Raw genomic sequence first — 21,587 nt, 5'->3', positions numbered from 1 at the left:
AACAAATGAATATGCAATGCTTTGTTCCAAATTAGGCGATCTAGTCTATACTTGTTTTGCTGTGCGCATCACATAGTAATTGTAGCTAATTTACCGGAATAAGAACACATGTGTTTCAAAAACAAGATATCATGTTTAGTACAGGCCGATCTTTGATCGAGCGAGCGGGGGTGCTTATAGATGACCTTCCCCAATCGTACCCAAGTTTCCGAACCAAGGCAACTTTGGTGATGACGGACACGTGGCCTTAGGCACGAGTCAGGGTTTCCTAAATTTCCCAAAAATAAAATATTTAGGTGGCGACTCTGTATCTGGCAAAGCAGTCCATGTTTGGCACTTCTTTATAAAAATTAGTTTTCCAAAACAATTTGCCGGATTTGGACTCTTTGGTGATTTATCGGTCTCACATCACACATTGTGAGATTAGATTCAGAACTGTGACATTGAGTCCGAACTGTAGTAGCTCAGAACAAAACGAGATTCGCGCCTTCGCAAGAAGCGCGGATATCAGAGAGTTCCCGGGAGCGCGTCTACAGTTTCTGGCGACTCCGCTGGGGAGTTAGAGAACTTGATTCGACCTCATGATATCTTGTTTTGACTACACTTCTGTGTTTCTTTGCATTACATTTGCATTGGTGCGCCTAGGACACCGTGTTTGCCGTATGCTATTCCTCAACGATTTGCCGGAGGCTTGCTTTGAGAAGCGTGCCATAAGGCTGACCGATTGTGGGCTCTGCCACGACAGGAACAGAAACCCCGATTTTACCGAGGCACACTTTTTGACCTTTCGACCTAGTGCATATTCAGAATCCATAATGACTATTCCAAGCTAGGACAGGTTGCTTACCCCAATGTAGGTTGTTTGAAACCACTGTGTTCGTAGCGAAACCCTAGCTCCTGACAAAATAGGACAGGGAAACCCTACCCCAACATAGGGGTGTTTTGGCTCTTATTTGCATGATATTTGCTGTCAAAGTGTGTCTCTACAGGGTTGTGTGTATCAGTTTGCAAGTTCAGGTATCAGGCCTACGGGCATTAGTATTTGGGAATCAGTTATATCTGCGGATATCAAATTCATATTCGGGGCAGTGAATTTGGGAACAGTGATCAGTGGATAAGAACAGTTCATTCAACTTGTGTTTGCCAACAATGTGTTGCGTTAATTTAAGCCGTTATGCTGCCTGTTTTTCTGTTCATTATTTTCTTATTATGCTTTATTTATCTTTTTGCAAGGTAGTTTAGCACCATTACATCCGACCAGGTAGATATTCCCTGAGCACTCTGGGTTAGAGGTCGTAGACTTAATCGATCCAGGGATCTGGTAGAAAGACAAGCAGTGTTCCTTTCTTTACCCCCGGTTACTAGACGGAGGTCAAGAGGATGCAGTGTATCGGTGCATCGGTCGCCAGATTAGTGGTTTACCCCACAAGTGAACAATCAGGCTGAGGTCTCAATTTTTATTACAGGGACAGATATATCGAGTATTCAGATAGATCAGTACAATATGGCAGGCTTAGAGGAGATGATGCGTCAACTCCAGGAAAGTATGAGAACCATGCAGCAGGACGCTGTCCATCAAACAGAATTTGCCAAACAACAGGCCGAAGTCATGATCCAACAGGCAGAGTTAATTGCCAGGCTATAGCAGCAAACCGGAGCATCCGCTTCATATCAGGCTCCTCCTCCACCAAGAGTTTCCGTACTCGGGGAGACAGTTAACGTCCAGGATGACACGGACATTCCAATCGGGCCGACTCCGCCCCCAATCCTACCCCAGCTATCCAAAGCACAGACCAACCTACTGGATTCCCCCTTTGAGTTCGAAGTGGACCCCACAGTACTAAAAATGAGCAAGCTTGAAAAGCTGTTCAAGAAGTCCTAGGGCGTGAAGTCCATCTCGGATATAGAGGATGGATAAATGCCACACATAGACCATTTCGGCAGGTCTGGAGATCCTATGGTGCATTTGCGGCTGTTTTTAGACATACTAAGTCCGATGGGCCTCTCCAGATTACAGAAGCTTTTCTTGTCTGGCCGGACCCTGTCGGGTGTAGCGGCCATTTGGTATGCAAAACTGAAGGATTCCATCAAGAGGAACTGGGAGGAGATGGCCGAGGCCTTCATAGCTCAATACTCTTACAATACACAGATCGAGGTTACAACCCGTGATCTCGAGACAACTAGGGAGGAGCCTAAGGAGAGTTTCTCTGATTTTGTGACCCGATGGAGGGCCAAAGCCTCGATGATGACCATTAGGCCTGTTGACAAAGATCAGATTCGGATGGTTGTGCGCAACCTCCAGCCCAAACTCATGCAGAAGATGGTCGTTCTCCCCCTCCCCACCTTTGTAGATCTACATGAGATAGGGGTGCAGATCAAGGATGCTATGAAACAGGGTCTGATTGACCAGGATAGAGAGCAGCCCAAGAGGGCATTCAACCACATTACAAATGCAGGCACAAGCAGTGCTGCAGCTGCCAGATCTTCAGACGTGGGCATGGTTACCACCACCACCACTCCAAGAATCTTTACAGCCACACCATTCACCAGTGTGTCCGGAAGTAGCTCGCAAACAACCAAGTATTCACCCCGAAGCCAAAGAACCTTCACCCTACTATATATGTCCTCGTCCAAAGCTCTGGGGATTTTGATCAGGAAAGGGCACTTGAAGCCCCTAAAGCCACGGCCACTACCAGACAGACTCCCTGCTTCCCATAACCCAGCCAAGTACTGCGTCTATCACCAACAGCATGGTTATGACGCCGACCAGTGCTTTCGATTACGTCATGAGATTCAGGATCTCATTGATAACAGGGTGATCGTACCTCTGGAAAAGTCGAATGTCACAACCAGCCCTCTCCCACCACACAACCAAGCTCCACCTCCCAAACGCATCAATCTAATCCAAACTGGGGTTGTGTCATACGACCCTAGTATATATATATATCACCCATTTTCACCTACGTAAGCCGGAGGTGTTCATTCCTGACAGCACTGACTTGTGCATGTTGGACATCTCCCAAACCCAACCAGAAACGGTGGTGGTGGCTATCGGAGATAGAGTTGGTTCAACCGTGGGAACAGATGAGAATAATTACAAAGAGCAAGAGAGGAAAGTAGTAGCCTATGGCTCACGTCAGCTGAAAACACATGAAAAGAACTACCCTACACATGACCTAGAGTTAGCAGTCGTGATTTTTGCCTTGAAGTTTTGGAGGCACTACCTTTATGGTGAGACATTCGAGGTGTTCTCAGATCATAAGAGTTTGAGGTACCTATTTACACAGAAAGACTTGAATCTGAGGCAGAGGAGGTGGATAGAGTTCACTGAGGATTACGACTTCGAGTTGCACTATCATCCAAGGAGGGCCAATGTTGTGGCCGATGCCATAAGTAGGAAATCTATTAGTGATGTAGCTTGTATTGCCATCCGGGAATGGAAAATGTTGGGTACACTTGGTGGGTTTGACTTGTATCTGGGCGAGTTTGTGGAGTTTGCAGCCTTGTTTTCTGTAGATGCGCAACCTACACTTGTGAATCGGGTGTTAGAGGCACAGAGAAGTGACCTTGAGGTAGAATCCCTCCGGGAAAAGATCTCCAGTGGGAAGGTAGAGAAGGGTTTGGCTGTGTATCCTGACCTGAGTGTGAGGAATCGAGACCGTTTGTTTGTGCCGGAGTCTTGCCGAGAGGAAGTACTCTGAGAGTTTCACCATTCACGCCTTGCGGTGTATCCGGGAGACACTAAGATTTATCGTGATTTGAGTCGCCAGTTTTGGTAGAGAGGGATGAAGAAAGATGTGGCAATTTTTGTATCTAAGTACCTTACTTGTCAGCAAGTGAAGGCCGAGCATCAGAGGCCAGCGGGTTTGTTGCAACCCTTGCCTATAGCTGAGTGGAAATAGGAGCACATCACGATGGATTTTGTCGTAGGTCTTCCAAGGACTCAACGGGGTAGTGATGCCATTTGGGTGGTAGTTGACCGGTTGACTAAGTCGGCGCACTTTATTCGTATGCGCGTGAGAGATTCGGTAGATCATTTTGCCGACTTATATATTCGGGACATAGTGAGGTTGCACGGGATTCCAGTGTCGATCATCTCATATAGAGATCTGCGTTTTAATGCTAGGTTGTGGCAGAGTTTGTAGAGTGCCTTGGGCACTAAGTTGACCTTTAGCACAACTTACCATCCTCAAATTGACGGGCAGTTCGAGCTTACTATTCAGATCCTTGAAGATATGCCTCGAGGCTGTGTCCTTGACTTTAGGGGGTCGTGGGAGAGGCATTTTCCCTTAGTGGAGTTTACCTATAACAACAGTTTCCAATCGAGTATTGGTATGGCACCATTTGAGGCCTTGTATGGCCGACCGTGTAGATCTCCAGTATGTTGGGCCGAGGTGGGTGATGCACCTTTGTTAGGCCTGGAGTTGGTGCGAGAAACGACGGAGAAAGTTGAACTTATCTATAAGAGGCTTGTTACAGCCCAAAGTCGCCAGAAGAGTTATGCCGACCGTAGGAGGAGACCTTTGGCATTTGAGGCAAGTGATCATGTCTTTTTGAAAATATCACCTAGGCGGGGTTTGATGAGGTTTGGGAAGAGTGGGAAGTTGTCCCCTCGATTTATTGGCCTTTTGGAGATCCTTGAGCGTGTTGGGGAGGTTGCATACCGTCTAGCTTTACCGCCGCAGTTGTCCGAAGTGCATGACGTGTTTCATGTTAGTATGCTTCAGAAATACGAGCTGGATCCATCACTTGTATTGGATTGGACCGACTTAGAGGTAGATGAGGATGCTTCGTATGAGAAGAGACCGGTGAGGGTCTTGGATAGGTGAGATCAGGTCTTGAGAGGCAAGACGATACCCTTGGTAAAAGTTTTGTGGAAACATCATGGTGTTGAGGAAGCCACTTGGGAACATGAATTGGAGGTCCGAGAGAAATATCCGGACTTGTTTGTTAATGTTTGAGCATATGTTGAAAATTTTGTTATGTAATCTAAGAACATTGTATATGTTTAGTTTGCAAAACATTGTATATGTTTTGAGAACATGAGAGTTATGCGAATGATGTAAACTTAATTTAACATTTTATATGTTGAATATGTTGTAGAAATGCAAGTATGTTATTAACATTGAATAGGTTATGGAATTATGGGATATATGTGTTGAAGTTAATGAATTTCAAAGGAATGCATGTTGATAATGCATAATAAGCTATATTTTGTAATGTTGTTCTCTTGAAAAGAGATGGAATGACTGGTGAATGGGTCATGGTGGTGGATGTTGAGTTGTAATGTTGTTGAAAATTGAAAAATCACAATTTTGAAACTTATATCCAATTTCAGGGACGAAATTCTTTAAGGGGGGAGGTTATAGCGATTCCGATTTTCCCTCCATTGTTTATTGTATTCCGGACTCAGTTCCGTGGATGTCTGTTGTTGTCTATATCGCATTTCCGTCCTTTAATTCTTTGTATTTGAGTTTTGAGATGTGTTGGGCAGGTTTGTAACAGGTTGGGTGTGTTTTGAAATGAATGGTTGCTGTCCAGATTTTGGCTTCTTCGCTCAAGCGAGGCTTTTGTCGCTCGAGCGAGGCTTTTGTCGCTCGAGCGAGCTCTGTGTTTTAGTTCCTTCGCTCGAGCCAGGGTTCCTTCGCTCGAGCGAGCTTTGAGTGTTGTGTCTCTTCGCTCGAGTGAGCACTCTGAGCTCGAGCGTGCGTCTGTGTCTCTTTTTGACCTGAAGGTTGTGTTTCTTCGCTCGAGCGAGAACTCCTGCGCTCGAGCGTGCTTTTGAGTTGCAGACCTGAAGCTTCGCATTGTTCGCTCAAGCGACGCTTCTTGTGCTCGAGCGAGGTTTCTTTGTGTCTGGTCGCTCGAGCGACCACTCCTTCGCTCGAGCGAGCCTCGCATATATCAGATCGCAGCAGCAGTTCTACACTTCACTTTTGATCATCTTTTTATCTCAAACCCTAGGCCTGGCTGCCTCTCTCTCTACATACACCTTCTCTCTAAAAATACACTTGGTTCTTGGGTGTCTCTACCCTAGTCTCTTTGAAGAAAAGGTAGAGGTTTGCGTGGGCTACGTCTTGATCCGAAAAAGATTGGTTTTGGAGCATCTTGAATTTTGTTCCTTCTTCTCTTTTGAGCTCCAAAATTTGAGGTAGGGATAACCTACTCCTTTCTATGAGTTTTGACATAAATGTTGGGTATTTTGTATAGATAGTGTTGCTTGGGAGTTTTGGAAAAGTTAGGGTTTGTTTTGAAGTTGTAAAAGGGGGTTTTCTATTGTTAAGCTACATGTATATGTGAGACCTTGGAAAATGGGTTTATTGTTATAGGATTGATGAAATTGAACCTTAGGGTTGATATTTGAGAAGAGGGGGAAAATGCCCTAATAATGTTTAAACAGATAATTTTTATAATTAATTTGGGAAGATATGGAATTCAGTTGAAAATCATGAAATTAGGAAATTATGAGATTGAATGGCGTAGTTGGATTAATTAATTACTTACCTATGGAATTGTTGATAATTTATCTATTTGATAAATTTATTTTCTGTTTAGAAATAATTGTTTTGGGCTATCGGTGGAGGATAGTCTTGATTGTTGTAGACACTGCATGTTGATTAGGGAAAACTGAAACTAATCAAATGGGTTATGTCATTGAATATGACGGTTGAATTAACACACTGAATATGTGCCTGGATTGATCATTGTATATGATAAAACGTTTAAATACATTGCATATGTATCTTGTTTGGGAGGAGATAGGGGATGTACTCCATGGTTTGGGAAGAGATAGGGGATGTACTCTCAAACCTGTTTGGGAGGAGATAGGGGATGGACTCCAATGATAATTAAGTTGGCCGAAGTGTCCAGGTTGAAAGTCTCGAAATCTTAATTACATTTGCATAATGTAGATGAATTGAAGTATTGAAACGTTAATAATATGAGTTGCAGTCTCATTTGAAATGGAAGTATTGAAGTGCTAGTAATATGAGTTGTAGTCTCATTTTGCATTGATTATGATTGATATGCAAGTAGTATGAGTTGTAATCTCATTTTGAACTGTTTGGATAAATAATGATCCATATCTATGAATTAGATTGGAAAATGAAATGAAAAAGGATTGAAACACGGTTGTAACTATGGGTTTGTTATGGAAGGGATATACGTTGATTTATATGAGTTAAACATTTATCAAATGCTAATGTTTTAGTTATTACTCATATTTGGTTTAGCGTATCTCTACTGGGCTTTGGCTCATCCTATATGGGACATCATTTTTAGGTACAGGTGATATGCCGCCTCCAAGGATGTAGCTTGGGTGGTTTAGAAGGCCAAAAGCATGTTTTTGTATCGTTACTTTTTGGTGTTACATGTAAATTCAAGCCAAGGGCTTAATACGTAAAGAGTTAGAACTCTCTTATTTGTGACCAAGTGTTGGCTTGGAAAGTTGTAAGCCCGTAGGGCATTTACTTTTGCTGTCAACATGTAATACTTTTTGTACTAAATACTCTAATAAATGGAAATATGTTTTATTCTCTTATGTCTATAAATGATTGGTTTATATGTATTATTTTGAGGGCGTTACATGTGTCAAATTTGATGATTTTGGCACTTTAGTCATTGTTTGAGAAAGATTGGGAAATTGCCCTAATTGGATCAGATTATCATTTTGTACAAATAGTTGAAATTGATATTGAAAATGCAAGGTTGGAGGGTTATTGATATGAATAATGGGATTGGTTATGTATTATCTCACTCTTTGGTAATCTTGAATAAATTATATGCCTTAAGATTGAATATCTGTTTAGAAATAACTCTATTGTGCTATCGGTAGAGGATATTTATGATTGTTGTAGAAATTGCATGTGGATTAGGTGAATTGAAACTAGTCCATGGTTGGTTATCATTGAATATGATTAGGTTGTGAATACATTATATATGTATGATTATATGGGAGTGGAAAGGGGATGTGCTCTATTGTTTGGGAGGAGAAAGGAGATGGACTTCACTATAATTAAGTTGGCCGGAGTGTCTTGGGTGAAAGTCCTGAAATTTATACATGGGTGCCAATCCTGCAGACGAAATATCCGTAAAATGATAAATGAAAATTTATACATGGGTGCCGATCCCGCGGACGAAATATCCGTAAAATGGTAGTTTGAAGTGCTTATGTATGGCTTGTATGATTGGGAAACCCTTGAGTTGTTGTCTCAATTTGGTTATTGAAAAATGATGAAATTGACTCATGAATTGAGATAAATAAATGGATTGGAAATGAATTGATGGGACCAGACTATAATTTGAAATTTGATGTATTATTAGTATATAAATTTGTGGACATTTTATCATAGGCATTGTATATGCATATTGTACTTATGCCTTTGCTAAATTTCATATCCTGTGTTAGATGATTTCTACTGGGCTGTGCCTCACCCTATTTAGAAATAGCATTTCAGTTGTTGATGAGATGCCCCCACCAAGGCAAAAGCATTGGAGGGACCCTGGGGAAGCAAGAGTTTTCCGTTTTTATTTTTATTTTTTTATATAGCCTAGTGCTAAATTTGTATGAGTTAGTCTCCTTTTATTGTAACCAAACCAAGACTTGAAAACGTGTAAGCCCGAAGGACATTTATTTATATTTAACTATTTTGTATCCTTAACTTTTTGTAATGAAATGAATAATACTTTAATTTATATATATATGCTTTCGAGTTGTATTTACTGTATAATTTGGGGGCGTGACAAATCATCTTGATTTTTTTTACATGGATATTCTTTTCAACGAGTAATAAAAAGTAAACAGTTTGAATCATCAAGATTAGGCTCACAATGGAGCCATAAAGTCCAAATACTATCTCAAGTTAAATTGTGAATATTAGAAAAGTCAAACTCTTTTCATAATAAAAAAGCATTAATTAGTAATTTAATCAAATTTTAAATAGCGTATTTATAATTTATTAAAAAAATAATAACGTTGCTAAGCTTGACTCGTGATTCAAATGATAAGCCACACAGAAACTATTCGAAATATATATTTTAGGTTTTATTTATGAGAGATTACAATTAAATACAAATTTAGAAGGAAAAAAAACACACAACACAAGTAATAAATTTTATAAATATTAATAATTAAAATTAATTTTTTTTTTATGTATGTGTAAATTTTTTTTCAAACGATGACTTAATATTATTTCACTTTTATTAATTAGGACATTTAGTTTAGTAGTTGTGTAGCACCCTTCATGCTGTGAAATTTCGTATTTAACTCATATAAAGAGCAATTTGGTACCCTTTGTAATATTTGATTAATTTTTTCTCATAAACAATATGCAATTCGATCATATAGTTATTGATATCCGATTAATATGATTTTTAGTAGATATGAAGTATTAAACAAATCCTAGAAAATGACAGTTTAGATTATAAAAATAAGGCTATAATACACTTCAAACGGAGGCACCACAGTCCCTGCTGTGCTTTGAGCACAGCAGGACCCTGTTCCCTATGGAAGTTGTATGTGGTTAATAGTGTAGTGGTTATTGGGCTTAACGTGGTGGATTGATTGTTAGACTTGAATGACTTTCTAACTATTATTAATTAATAATCTATTTAATAATATAAATATTTCTCATAATATAATTATTCTCATATCAATAATTTCATTTTTATTTGTAGCAAACGTATTTCAAATTCATTTGGTATTAATTGAAGAAGAAAAGTAGGATGAAGAATTGATGGGACGAAAAATTGACAGCGCGAGGTTGGAAACAGAGTCAACAGAAACAACTCCAAAGGAAGACAAAACAAAATTGGGGAATAAAGGAAAGCAAGAACGTGGCTCAAATATAGGGGCACATGCGGTGGCGCTGTGTATGGATACAGATTTATGGCCCTTGGGGAAGAAAGGAAAGCAAGAACGTATCTGTTGTATCTTTGCCCACTTGATATTCATGATATTAAATTTGTAAAATATAAAGTTTAATTTTAAATTTAAAATATATAACGTCACTACTAAAAAAACACTTTTTGCGACCGCTATAAACCGTCGCAAATAATAAAAAACAGTCGCAAAAGACATTTTACGATGGCAAATGGAGGTCGCGAATATAGGGGTGGCAAATACTTTTTGCGACGGCAAAACAACGGTCGCAAATTATTTGCGACCACCTAAACTACTTATGATTACCGCTATTTTGCCGTCGCAAAAAACAAAGAAAAACACTAGCATGATCTTTGGCGACCATCTTGTTACCGTCGCAAAAAATTAAAAATAAAAATAAAAATAAATAAATAAATAAAAGTGTAGCGTTAAGCACTCTAAGAATAACAATGACAAGAATTCAGACAGTATAGCATTATAGTTTTATTGAACATTCTATTTGAGTCTCAAAATTTGAGCTACATGTAAAAGTTATTACAACAAAAAATTTGGAAAAAGTTCTTTTATGAAAAAAAATACAATCCAGAACTGGCCAATCTTCTCATCAATTTTCTTGCTCGGGTGTTTCTCCACTCTATCACTGAACTGGCATAACACCTTGTACCCATATTCATCAAAATCATTTCAGCAAACACTTCCACTAATGCTTTGGCAACCTATAATTTATGCCAACCAAAATGTCACAAGCAACAAAGATGAATTATTTCACTATAAAGGTGAGAGCAGAAGTCCTTCCAGATTCATGAGGTTAATTTTTGGAGTGCATGTGCATGTGTAAGCAAGCACACACATAATTATTCTATGTCACATGAACATAAGAAAGACTAGAAAATATAACCAAAATTCTGGTTATCAGAACAAAAACAAGTGAAACAAGAAGGATTGCGGGAACTATAATATGTATAATAGAACTACTAGTGTAATCTATTGCTAAATTAAAAAAACCAACCTTTATTGGGTTGATCCTCATTTCCCTCAGAAATTCCAAGTTATCAACCTGAAAGCTAAGGAACTTCCTGTCAATATAGCACATAAGAGTAGAATCTCAAATGCATACTATAACTAAAATTACATAAGCTAATGTGCAGCTGTCAAGGTATGTATATAGCTTCGCTAGAATCACTACTAAAAAAAGTACTTTTTGCAACAAACTATATAGCTTCGCTAGAATCACTACTAAAATTACATAATTATTCTTGTGATTTGTGTGAGAAGTTGATAGAGACAAGGGAGGACATGGTTGTCAATCACAAACTGAAACAAACTAAAAGAATTAATTTCTCATGTGGGGGAAAAGTATATAAAGTTTGTCAATGTCAAACAAATGAGAGAGAGAGAGAGAGTGAATTTCAATCTTTCTCAGCACTCTCATTCCTCTAAAATGCAGTTTTACGTGCTAAATTTATTTTTTTAAAATGATCTCAGCATTCAGCTTTTCTAGTACAAGGAGCAAAGTAAAAATCTTACATTATTTTCACTTTGATAAAGAATGATTAACTAGAAGTTCAAATAAAAAAAACAGGGCTAGGTCATGTACATGTAAAGTATAAAACCAAATAGTAAAACCAAACTTTTCTATTCATATCCAAGCCAGAAGCCTTCTCCTCATTCCTTTTTTGATTTATCAATATTTTTTTTTGTTGATCAAAAAAAAAAAAAAAAAAAGAATCAGAAGCCTTCTCTAGGAAGTCCTTTTCCATCCATCATTTTTCACTACCAGAATGCCAAAACAAATCTACTACAATAAGTTGTAATATATTAACAAATATGGTAATTGTATTGATTACAAGAATATCATCTTCGATGTTGGTATTAGTACAGAAATGCAATGAATGAATATGAAGAATTGAAAATATTGCATCAAACTAATATTATGGTAAGAACTAATAGTACAGAAGTAGAAATCATTAATACCTGAGTTTGGGCATCATCACCATTAACAATGTTTCCCACTGTCCTAAGTGTGAGTACAAGAACTGTAGGCGATGGATGATTTGTGAAAAACAAAATTTAGTTAGTTAGTTAGTACTACTTTTACAAATTTGACCACTATAAAGAGAATAACACACAATGAAATTTAGCCCAGAGAAAAAAAAAAAATTTCCACTAATTTGCAAAAAAGGAGAATTTTTTCTGAAGAACTAATTCTAGAAAACTAAAAGACATACCAAATTTAAAATCAATGTCATAATGAAGAAGTATGAAGCAAATAGGAACATACAGCAGAAGCTCCACAAGCCGTGGACAGACATAAGCCGTGGACAGACATATGCCTCAAGCACAACTTGAATTTTGTCATTTCGACTAAAATGAGAATTTTCCTGAGAAACTTCATACGTAGATGGTATAGGTGGGGACCTGGTTCTTTTTGCGGCCTGAGCATCCACATTCTTGGTTCCAAATTTTTTTTCTAGAATCATAAGGTAAGACTGCAGGTTGCTCTTGGCGAGTCCATTAGTTGCTAAAATTGCCTGGCAACTTTGCCTGGTTAACCCATACAGGGGGAGATACGGCAGTTCTGTAAGACAAATCAACAGCATAATCCGATAAATTTGGGGAAAATTACACATATCTTAGGATAAACTATGCGCTACTAACTAGAGCATGTCCGAAATGAACAGAAAATTCTCTTAATAAAAAGCACATGACTTTAACCATTTAACCAACAACGGTAATATTCTTTACTACCATTTTACTACAATGAGCAACCAAAAAAATTACCAAAAGAGCTCTGCGAACCGCAATTTTGACAATTTTTTAGACAGGTATTTAGTAAGATACTATATGATTGACATGGGATAAGGCAAAGCAGGCCTGCTAAACCCAAAATGAGCCCACATCTACACCTGTTAAAAGGGCTTCGAACCCCATCCAATATGGATATTCAGAGCAGGTTACCTAATAGTCCCAATATATGCCCATCCTGATAGACGTTGTCAAGGTCCTGCATCCCAAACCTTAACCCCAGCCATGGGTCCTAATGCACGATATCCCGTGGGAGTCTGCTGCAGCACAAGACATGTTATAATTAAGAGATCTGCGGTTTCAACTATATACCAGATCATAATTTTGGACCTATTATTCATGATTTTATCCCAAATTTTCATCAAAAGCAACCAACATCTACAATAGCAATGTCATAGAACATGGTGCATAATAGACAAACTTTCAATGTTTTTATCCTCCAGATGCAGTGGAACTTGTTACTAGATTCTAACCTTCCACTTGCATTGCTTGAGTACGAGCAACATGCTTAAATTTTCCATAACATTAACAAATACACAGTAATGAGCACTTGCCTACACACACAGAAGGCACAACTTATGTTACAAATACCTCTGAGTTTCAACAAAAGGACCAAAATTGTCACAGAATGATGGTCTTTTGGGAAAAAAGGAAGTGGTCGTGGCCTCTGAGGTACAGGCTGCCTATGATCATTGAAGAGTGAATCTGAAGGCCTACCCAAATAAACAAAGCAAAAGTCGTTAGATACTCAAAATAAACTGCAATAGAAGACCATAAGTCTTAAAAATGCTATTTGTCATGTGGAACAAGTGATAGAATGATTAGAATAAAATTGATAGATGGGTGAAGGGAAATGCAGTCCAGACACAGATAATTCAGTAGAATGATTCACGATCCATGAAATAACAGAACACACCCAGTACGAAATAAAATAAAATTAAAAAATAGGATGACTTTTAGGATGCAAGTACAGTAATTCTGAATAAATTATACGAACCTGCCAAAATGTGTAGTAACCTCTTCACTCGTGGGCATGTATAAAGAACTCTTTTTCGAGTCCACAATGCCAGAACTTATATGGAAACTTGAAGATCTTCATGTACACCATCACATCACATTTCTCAATGGCCTCCATTTTCCACCTCTGTTTCATAATTTAATTCATTTGTTAATTTTCAAGTATATAATAATAGCAATAAAGGAGAAGATCATGTCAGCAAGCATTCTTAGGTGAAGGGACCACAACCAAGCATGTAGAATAATTTAAAAGTACTGTATATATTTTAAAATTATGTGAAGATGTTATACATGTGCATTGGTTCAGCAACTTCCTGCAAAGAATTTCTAGGCACAGAAGCTCAACCATTTAAACAATTCAAATAATACATATTTAGCATTGTAAGACGAAGGGAAAAAAAATTCCATCCAAACTAACAGAGAGTTTGTTTCACATGCATATTTTGAGAGTGAAGAAGGAAAAAAAAATAAGTCGAAGTTAAATTTCAATGTAAGAAGAAGAAACGAACCTTGTTTTATCTTTTTATCTAAATTTCTTATTTAATAACACTTTAAATTAAATTAATTTAACTACCTTTATTTATTATTATAAAAATTAAACATCAAACTACTTTAATCTAGTTTTCAATTTTTAACTCAATTTTTTATTTAACAACATTTTAAAATAAACATAAACATACATATATTAATTGGAACTGTGCTGTATCCTTCTTAGGCACAAGAGTCGCAATCAAGGACACAATATATTAATTGTGTCAGAGTATACTTAAGTATCCATTAAATTCAATAACAATTTTTTTTTTTGGTGGGTAAATTCAATCACAAACCTCATCAGTATCACTGCAAGAAACCGGGGATGATGAAACTGCAGATGTATGTTGCATAGCCCTCTCCACCATCTTCAGGTGAAATTCCTGAGAAGGAACATGATGAAGGAATATTTTAGCCACACAAATGCAAGAGATTTTATTTGCACAAGATATGGCCCAAACTTAGACTCAAAACAATGATATTTGTATATGAACAGATGCACAAGTAGCACGCTAGTTTGAGCACGCACTTGAAACTCTGCAATAGAGGAGTGCTTCTTGTTGGGAGTAACAATGATGGAGCTTCAGAGAATACATTAACTTTTAATTTAGGCCAACATTAACATTATCAAAAGAGATAACAACAGTATAAATTACCTCCAAAGCAGAGCCACAAGCTATTATGACAAGATGAGCTTCAGGTTGTCAATGTCAATGGTTATTTCCTCCAAAATAGAAAAAAATAAAATTTATCATAACCAAATCTTTCAAAGGCTATCATAAATAATAATTTACCATTTGTATTGCTAATCAGTGCTTGTTCATTCAAACACTTAGTGCCAAAAAATAACCTTAACAAAGTGATATATATATATATATATATTGTAGGATACATCTCAGTTCTTACTTTCAGCATCTTCTTTGCCTTCTCAATGTCAAGATGATAAGGATGACTTGCAACAAAAATAAAAAATAAATAAATAAAAAGCATTAAACAAATATAATTTCCAAAAACTACATCAAACAAAGTGAAATGATCAACGTAACATATATATAATCAGCAGACCTTGAACTTAAATGTTCAGATTATACAGAGGTTAGAATTAGAAATCGAAACTCGAGAGATTCATGTATCTAATTGAGATAATCAAATCATCAAACACAACAAGCAACGTAAATTATAGTTAAAATTCGAATCAAATTGTTTACCTGAACACAAGCTTGAGTCCCAGCTGACGCGATCGCAGTCGCAGCAGCGCTTATCGTATCTAGAGCGTTGTTGTTCGTGCTTCTCATCTCTCTATTTTTTTCTCTTTGCTCGATCAAACAATTAACCTAATTTCACTCAACAATTTTCTGTTTCATCGTCGATCAAATCTCGTAGAGGCTGCATCTTTCTCAAGAAAATTCAACTTAGAAAATTGAATTTCGAGTCAAAAAATGAAATTGAAGATCAGAGAAACAGAGCATGAGGAAGAAAGTGAGAGACCGAGAGACAGAGATTCATACCACTGGAGCTGCGACAATGGCGAGCAAGAGAGCGAGAGAGACAGTTTGTGAATGTCGTGAGAGGGAGAGGGACTAGGGCTTTGGCATATAAAATAAATAAAAGAAATAGGAATAATAATTGAGCAAAGTAAAATGATGTAGTTTTGAACTATTTCCATTCATTTATTTTTTGCGTCCGCTTTTTTTTCGGTTGCAAATATTTTTTTTTGCGACGGTTAAATAGTCAGTCGCAAAAAATTAGACGCAAAAAGTCAATTTTCTAGTAGTGCGTTTAGATTAATGATTTTAGGTTTAAGTTCTTTTTATCACTTAAATATTTAATTTTTCATTTTATATCTTTAAGTATATTTAATAATTTTGGTAAAAAAAACACTTTATTTTTAAGTGATTTGATGTTGAAGCACTTTATTGCCTATAATTTGAATATAGATAGATAGTTCCTATGTAATTTTAGACAAATGTGCAATCATAATACCGTTAACGGTAAACGTTGAAAAAAATTAATATACCGTTACATAAAAGACTATATTCTCTCTCTCTCTCTTCTCTAATACATATAATTTTCCATATTAATCGTGTATCTAAAAAATCAAATTATAAATTAACTTAAACACCCTAGTACTCTATTATCATAAAATTACCTTAATCAATTTTTAACTTAATTTCTTATTTAATAACATTTTAAATTATATGTACAAATATATATATATATATATATATATATATGGATAGATAATTAAACCATAAATTAATGTAAACATATTTATTATCATAAATTCAAATTGTATAATTACTTTAATCTATTTTTTAATTTTTAACCCACTTTTTTTATTTAATAACATTTTAAATATGTAAAAAATTAAATCATAAATTAAACAAAACAACCTAATTTATTACCATAAAATTACCTTATTTAATAACATTTTAAATTAAACATATACATATACTTATATAAATTATAAATTAATCTAACTGCCTTAATTTATTATCATAAAAGTACCTTACATACTTATTAATTTTTAACTTCATTTCTTATTTAATAACATTTTAAATTAAACATATACATATACTTATATAAATTATAAATTAATCTAACTGCCTTAATTTATTATCATAAAAGTACCTTACATACTTATTAATTTTTAACTTCATTTCTTATTTAATAACATTTTAAATTATATATACAAACACCTATTGTTTTTTATTTTTTATTTTAATTTTTAATTTTTTTTGTTGATTTGTTTAATTTTGTTTCTACTCTATTGTGCAATTTGTTAGGAACATTGCAATATCTACTACTGGCTGCCTCTCTTTTTTAAGTTTTAATTTTAATTTTTATGATTTGATTTTATGGTAATAAAGGTTTTTAGATTAATTTATGGTTTAATTATATATATATATATATATACATATATATATAATTTAAAATGTCGTTAAATAAGAAAGTAAGTTAAAAATTTAAAGTTAGTTAAGGTAATTTTATGATGATAAATTAAGGTAGTTAGATAAATTTATAATTTAAATTTTTATATACATATAAATATATGTATATTATTAAATAAGGTAATTTTATGACAATAATTTTTTATGTGTTAATTATATATATGTATGTGTGTGTGTGCGCGTTTACTTTAAAATATTATTCAGTAAAAAAAAATGGGTTAAAATTTTAAAATTAGATTAAGGTAATTTTATGAGTTAAATAAAAAAATAAAAGTAAAAAAAATAAATAAAAAATAAAAGGAAAAAGGAAAAAAAGATAGTCATCTAGCACAATAGCGTATAAGAAAAATTAAACAAATCAAAAGAATAAAATAAATAAATAAATAAATAAGAGATGCAACTAGCACAATAGAATAGAAAGAAAATTAAATAAATTAAAAAAAAAAGAAAAAGAAAAAAAATACTCTAAAGTCATTTTGGCCTTTTGGACAAATCATTTTTGGAGGAAAAAACATCAAACAGTGTTATACATGCGCATTGGGCATGTGTACAACACCTCCTGTTTGTTTAGATGGAAAAGGTAACAGTTGTACATTAGTACAAAACCAGAGAGGAGGTGTCTGCATATATTCAAGTTACAAAGGATAATGTGCAACATCTTGTCACACCATGGATTTACACGGTCTGGCTCATGTGAACAAACCACCTAACGATGAACAATAAATAACAGCTCTCATGCAAATGAATATAATATAGTTACACAACACATATGTTTATCAGGTTCCATACATTCCTAGATGCAACACCTAAGTCGAATGGATGTTTTGTAACTAAAACATACACAGATGCTATAAAATCAAATTCGATGCCCTGAGGCTTACATCATATACAAGGGTGTAATCCTTACAAGAATGGCACGCGACCAATAAGTAGCATATATGGCCCTTGGTCTACAAATAATAGAACCACCCTACACAGTTCCGAACACAACTTCACCTCTTGGTCCACATCCACACATGTACACCTGAAAAACATTTTCAGCCACGTAAGGTGACCATAAAGCCCAATAGGGAATATTTCAAAAACTAAACATGCTCCACCAGCATAAATGATCATGATGCAATACATGTATATACAATATGCCCATATGCAATTTCAAACCCCTTTGATTTGTCAACAAAATCCTTTATTTCCAATTATCGAATTCCTACGTTTAATCAAAATGTTTTCCGAGTTCAAATCTTCTGTTGGATACAAAATTCCTTCCCAAAAACCAATCCCGGTATCTCAATTCCAACTAATAAATACATTGCTAAATCAAATGTGAATACATCGCTAAACAACAACAAATATCTTGTTAAAACCATATTCCAAACATCCTATGTCGAAACTAACATAATAGTAAATAAATGGGTGAATCTCCAAAACAAACACAACCTTTCACAGATATTTCGTCCATGAGAAACCATAAACCGGCACCCATGTAAACGTAGACTATACAAGCCCTACTATTGCCATTTTACGGATATTTCATCCGCGGGAATCGACACCTATGTATACGCGCGTTTTTCGAGACTTCACCCTAGACAAACAGGCCAATTTGATTTGGTAATACACACCTCTTCCTAGATTCACCATTTTATTTACCGTTTCCAATAGTACAATACATGTAACTCAAATTATTATTTTTTCAAAACCATGCAAATGTCCCAAAGTATTATGTGAGAATTTCCAAAACATCTTTCCAAAACATATAGTTTCAATTTCCACAATCCGTTACATGCTTCATGATATGAATGATTTCAAATTACCGAATCCATATGCAATTTCTAACACACAGCAATGCTATCATCCACCGATAGCCAAAACAGTTATCTCTAATGCAATAATTTAAAGATAATATTATAGATATGTTTTTTAAGAGAGTAACAAAACCTATTTCCAAAATCTCACAACCATTTCCTTTCTAACCAAACCATTTACCACGAATCAATTTAATTTCCAAAACAATATCATGTAGGGATTGACTACAAATTAGGGCTTTTCCACTTTTAGAGATCCATATGCAATTTTGATTCTCAAAAATAACTGTAGTAGCAAAATCATAGCCCAACCATCCCCTAATTTCACAAAACCTCATTTTATTTCAAAATTACTTTTGAGTAAAGGAAAACCACCTTGTCAACATATCTGAAACACCAATACAAAATCATAACCTTATTCAAAACTTATTTGAAAAATCTTTCTTTTACATTTCAAAATCCACACCCTAGGTTTAACCCAGAACGCCCAATTCCATAGATCTTGTGAACTAACAAATAACAAGGGTAAAAATTGTAACAAATGACTACCAAATATACATAACAAAATACACCTCAAATATGCTACCGAACTCAGATTGAGTTTAGAAAATAGACCTTACCTCTTGAAGCAAGGAGGAGAACTCCGAAAAACTCAAAGTCGATGAAACCACAAAACTCTTGGGAAAAAAAAAGAAAAAAAAAAAAAAAAAAACCTTTGATGAGATCTACAATCTTTCTCAAAGGACCAAGGTGAAAAGATGCCTCTACGCGATTAAATCTAAAGATATAAGTAGAAAAAATGAGTTTCTAAGAGTGAGAGAGAGAGAGAGAGAGGGATTCACGATTTAAAGAGGGAGGAGAGAGATAGAAAAGAAAAACTAAATGAGAAAAATGTGTTTGTGGTCTATTTATAATGGTAGAATAATAGCCCTAAAGTTAAAGGAAAGAATAAGTCAAACCCCCAAAAGTAGAACCTTAAAACCGAACAAAAAATCTGAAAATTAACTCACTAGGGTCGACCCTTCAGACAGAGGTGTCGACCCTTCAGGAAGAAAAGTTAAGACACTAATGTATGCAGAGGGCAAGGGTCGACCCTTGGAACTAGTGGTGTCGATCCTAAATTTCAGAATGTAACCCAGAATAACACAGTAAGGGAAGGGTCGACCCTTAGAGCCCCTGGTGTCGACCCCACCAACCAACAGAGACACTAAAAGTAAGGCAACAAGGTGGTGTCGACACTCAAAAAGGCTAGTGTCGACCTGAAAACAAATTTTTCAAGTTCCCAAAAAACTTTTCAACGTAAACAAGCGCGAACGAACAATCACAACAAGTTTAAATCAAATTGTATTCCTCCCAAACCAAAATACAACAACTCTAAAGACTCCCAATAACGAAAATAAATGAATTAAATACACTCTCCAATACTTTAACGTTGTGTTTGGTTGGAAGATTTGGAAAGAGATTTAGAAAAGGAAAGAGAAAATGTAGGTGAAATGAGAATAAAATATATACTTACATTTCACCTAATTTCACACACCTTTTCTTTTTTCATTTCCAAATCCCTCCCCCTAATTCCCTCAACCAAACACAACATAAAGGACACAAGTGCTACGCATCCTAAAACCACAGCGGGTAAAGTGCTTTTTACCCTTTAATTTTTATTTTCTCTTAGAGATCACATGACATACGAAGAAAGTTTGGACACCAGGTAACTTGTTTGGTTTATATATAAAGAGCAGTGCCCAATTTATTCATTTCAATAAACATAATCTAGCATTTTTCAATTTGAAATTGAAGGGACATATATATATATATATTAGCGGCTGGGCACACGCGATGCATGTGTAAATCATTTCAAATTATGATATGAAATTCATATTTTCTCTAATAGAGAAGCACCCGAAATTATTTATTTTGAAAAGCAAAAATTGTTAAGCAACTTGCAAAAAACAAAAATAAAAATAAAATAAGTAAATAAAATACATATGTATTTAGCAAAATAATGCATGATTTAGTTGGAGTATTTTTATTTTTTTGTTTAAAATGTGGTTAAGCATAAAAACACTAATCCAAGCCTCTTAATCACTTACAATCAAAACAAATTTGAAGAACACAAAATTTTTTCTTGAAAAAACACACGAAAAAATTTAAGAAAATAAGCAAACAAATTTAAAAAACAAAAATGTTTCATGCCCCCTTTTCTCCCACCCCCTTTGACCCCCTCCCTCTCTCATTGGTTACATTTTCTTTTTTCTTTTTTTCCTGCTCCTCCAATCACCACCCACCACGTGTCTGTGGGGGTTGTGGGGGTGGTGAATGGAGGGAGTCTCTATCATGGCTCTTTAAAAAAAAGAAGAAAAACAAAAACTAAAGAAAATAAAAAAACAATTCTATTAAAAAAACGAAATTTATACAAAAAAACCAAACAAAAACTTAAAAAAGTGAATAACAAAAAAATCAATATAAAAACATAAACGCACACAAAATAGAAAATACAAACCCAAAACTCATAGAATATTATAAGCAAAGAGGCTTGATGTATGCAATATATATATATATATATATATAACAATAGTGAAATCTATTAACATTAAAAAAAAA

At 35.4% G+C, this 21,587-nt stretch overlaps 1 protein-coding gene across 3 annotated transcripts; it reads right to left on the bottom strand.

Moving 5' to 3' along the window:
• Positions 1–10,330: 10,330 nt before the first annotated feature.
• LOC114277243 (uncharacterized) lies at positions 10,331–15,602 on the bottom strand. Of its 3 annotated transcripts, XM_082925155.1 has the most exons (10): positions 15,442–15,602; positions 15,140–15,185; positions 14,890–14,957; positions 14,530–14,616; positions 13,683–13,829; positions 13,277–13,398; positions 12,162–12,458; positions 11,855–11,916; positions 10,890–10,937; positions 10,331–10,596 (listed from the first exon to the last, which is right to left on the bottom strand). In XM_082925155.1, the coding sequence occupies exons 5-10, from the start codon at positions 13,718–13,720 to the stop codon at positions 10,444–10,446; spliced, it is 720 nt and encodes a 239-aa protein (XP_082781281.1). In that variant the 5' UTR covers positions 13,721–13,829; positions 14,530–14,616; positions 14,890–14,957; positions 15,140–15,185; positions 15,442–15,602; the 3' UTR covers positions 10,331–10,443. The 3 variants fall into 3 exon arrangements, with proteins under 3 accessions (XP_082781281.1, XP_082781282.1, XP_082781283.1); XM_082925156.1 differs by lacking the exons at positions 15,140–15,185; positions 15,442–15,602 and having other exon boundaries at positions 14,890–15,126; XM_082925157.1 differs by lacking the exons at positions 14,530–14,616; positions 14,890–14,957; positions 15,140–15,185; positions 15,442–15,602 and adding an exon at positions 13,994–14,189.
• Positions 15,603–21,587: the final 5,985 nt, after the last annotated feature.

This window comes from Camellia sinensis, chromosome 4, assembly GCF_055761805.1.
Source record: "Camellia sinensis isolate YWXY chromosome 4, ASM5576180v1, whole genome shotgun sequence".
Lineage (NCBI taxonomy): Eukaryota > Viridiplantae > Streptophyta > Magnoliopsida > Ericales > Theaceae > Camellia > Camellia sinensis.
Note: the sequence above shows the minus strand (reverse complement) of the source record. Positions and strands in the feature narration are given on the sequence as shown.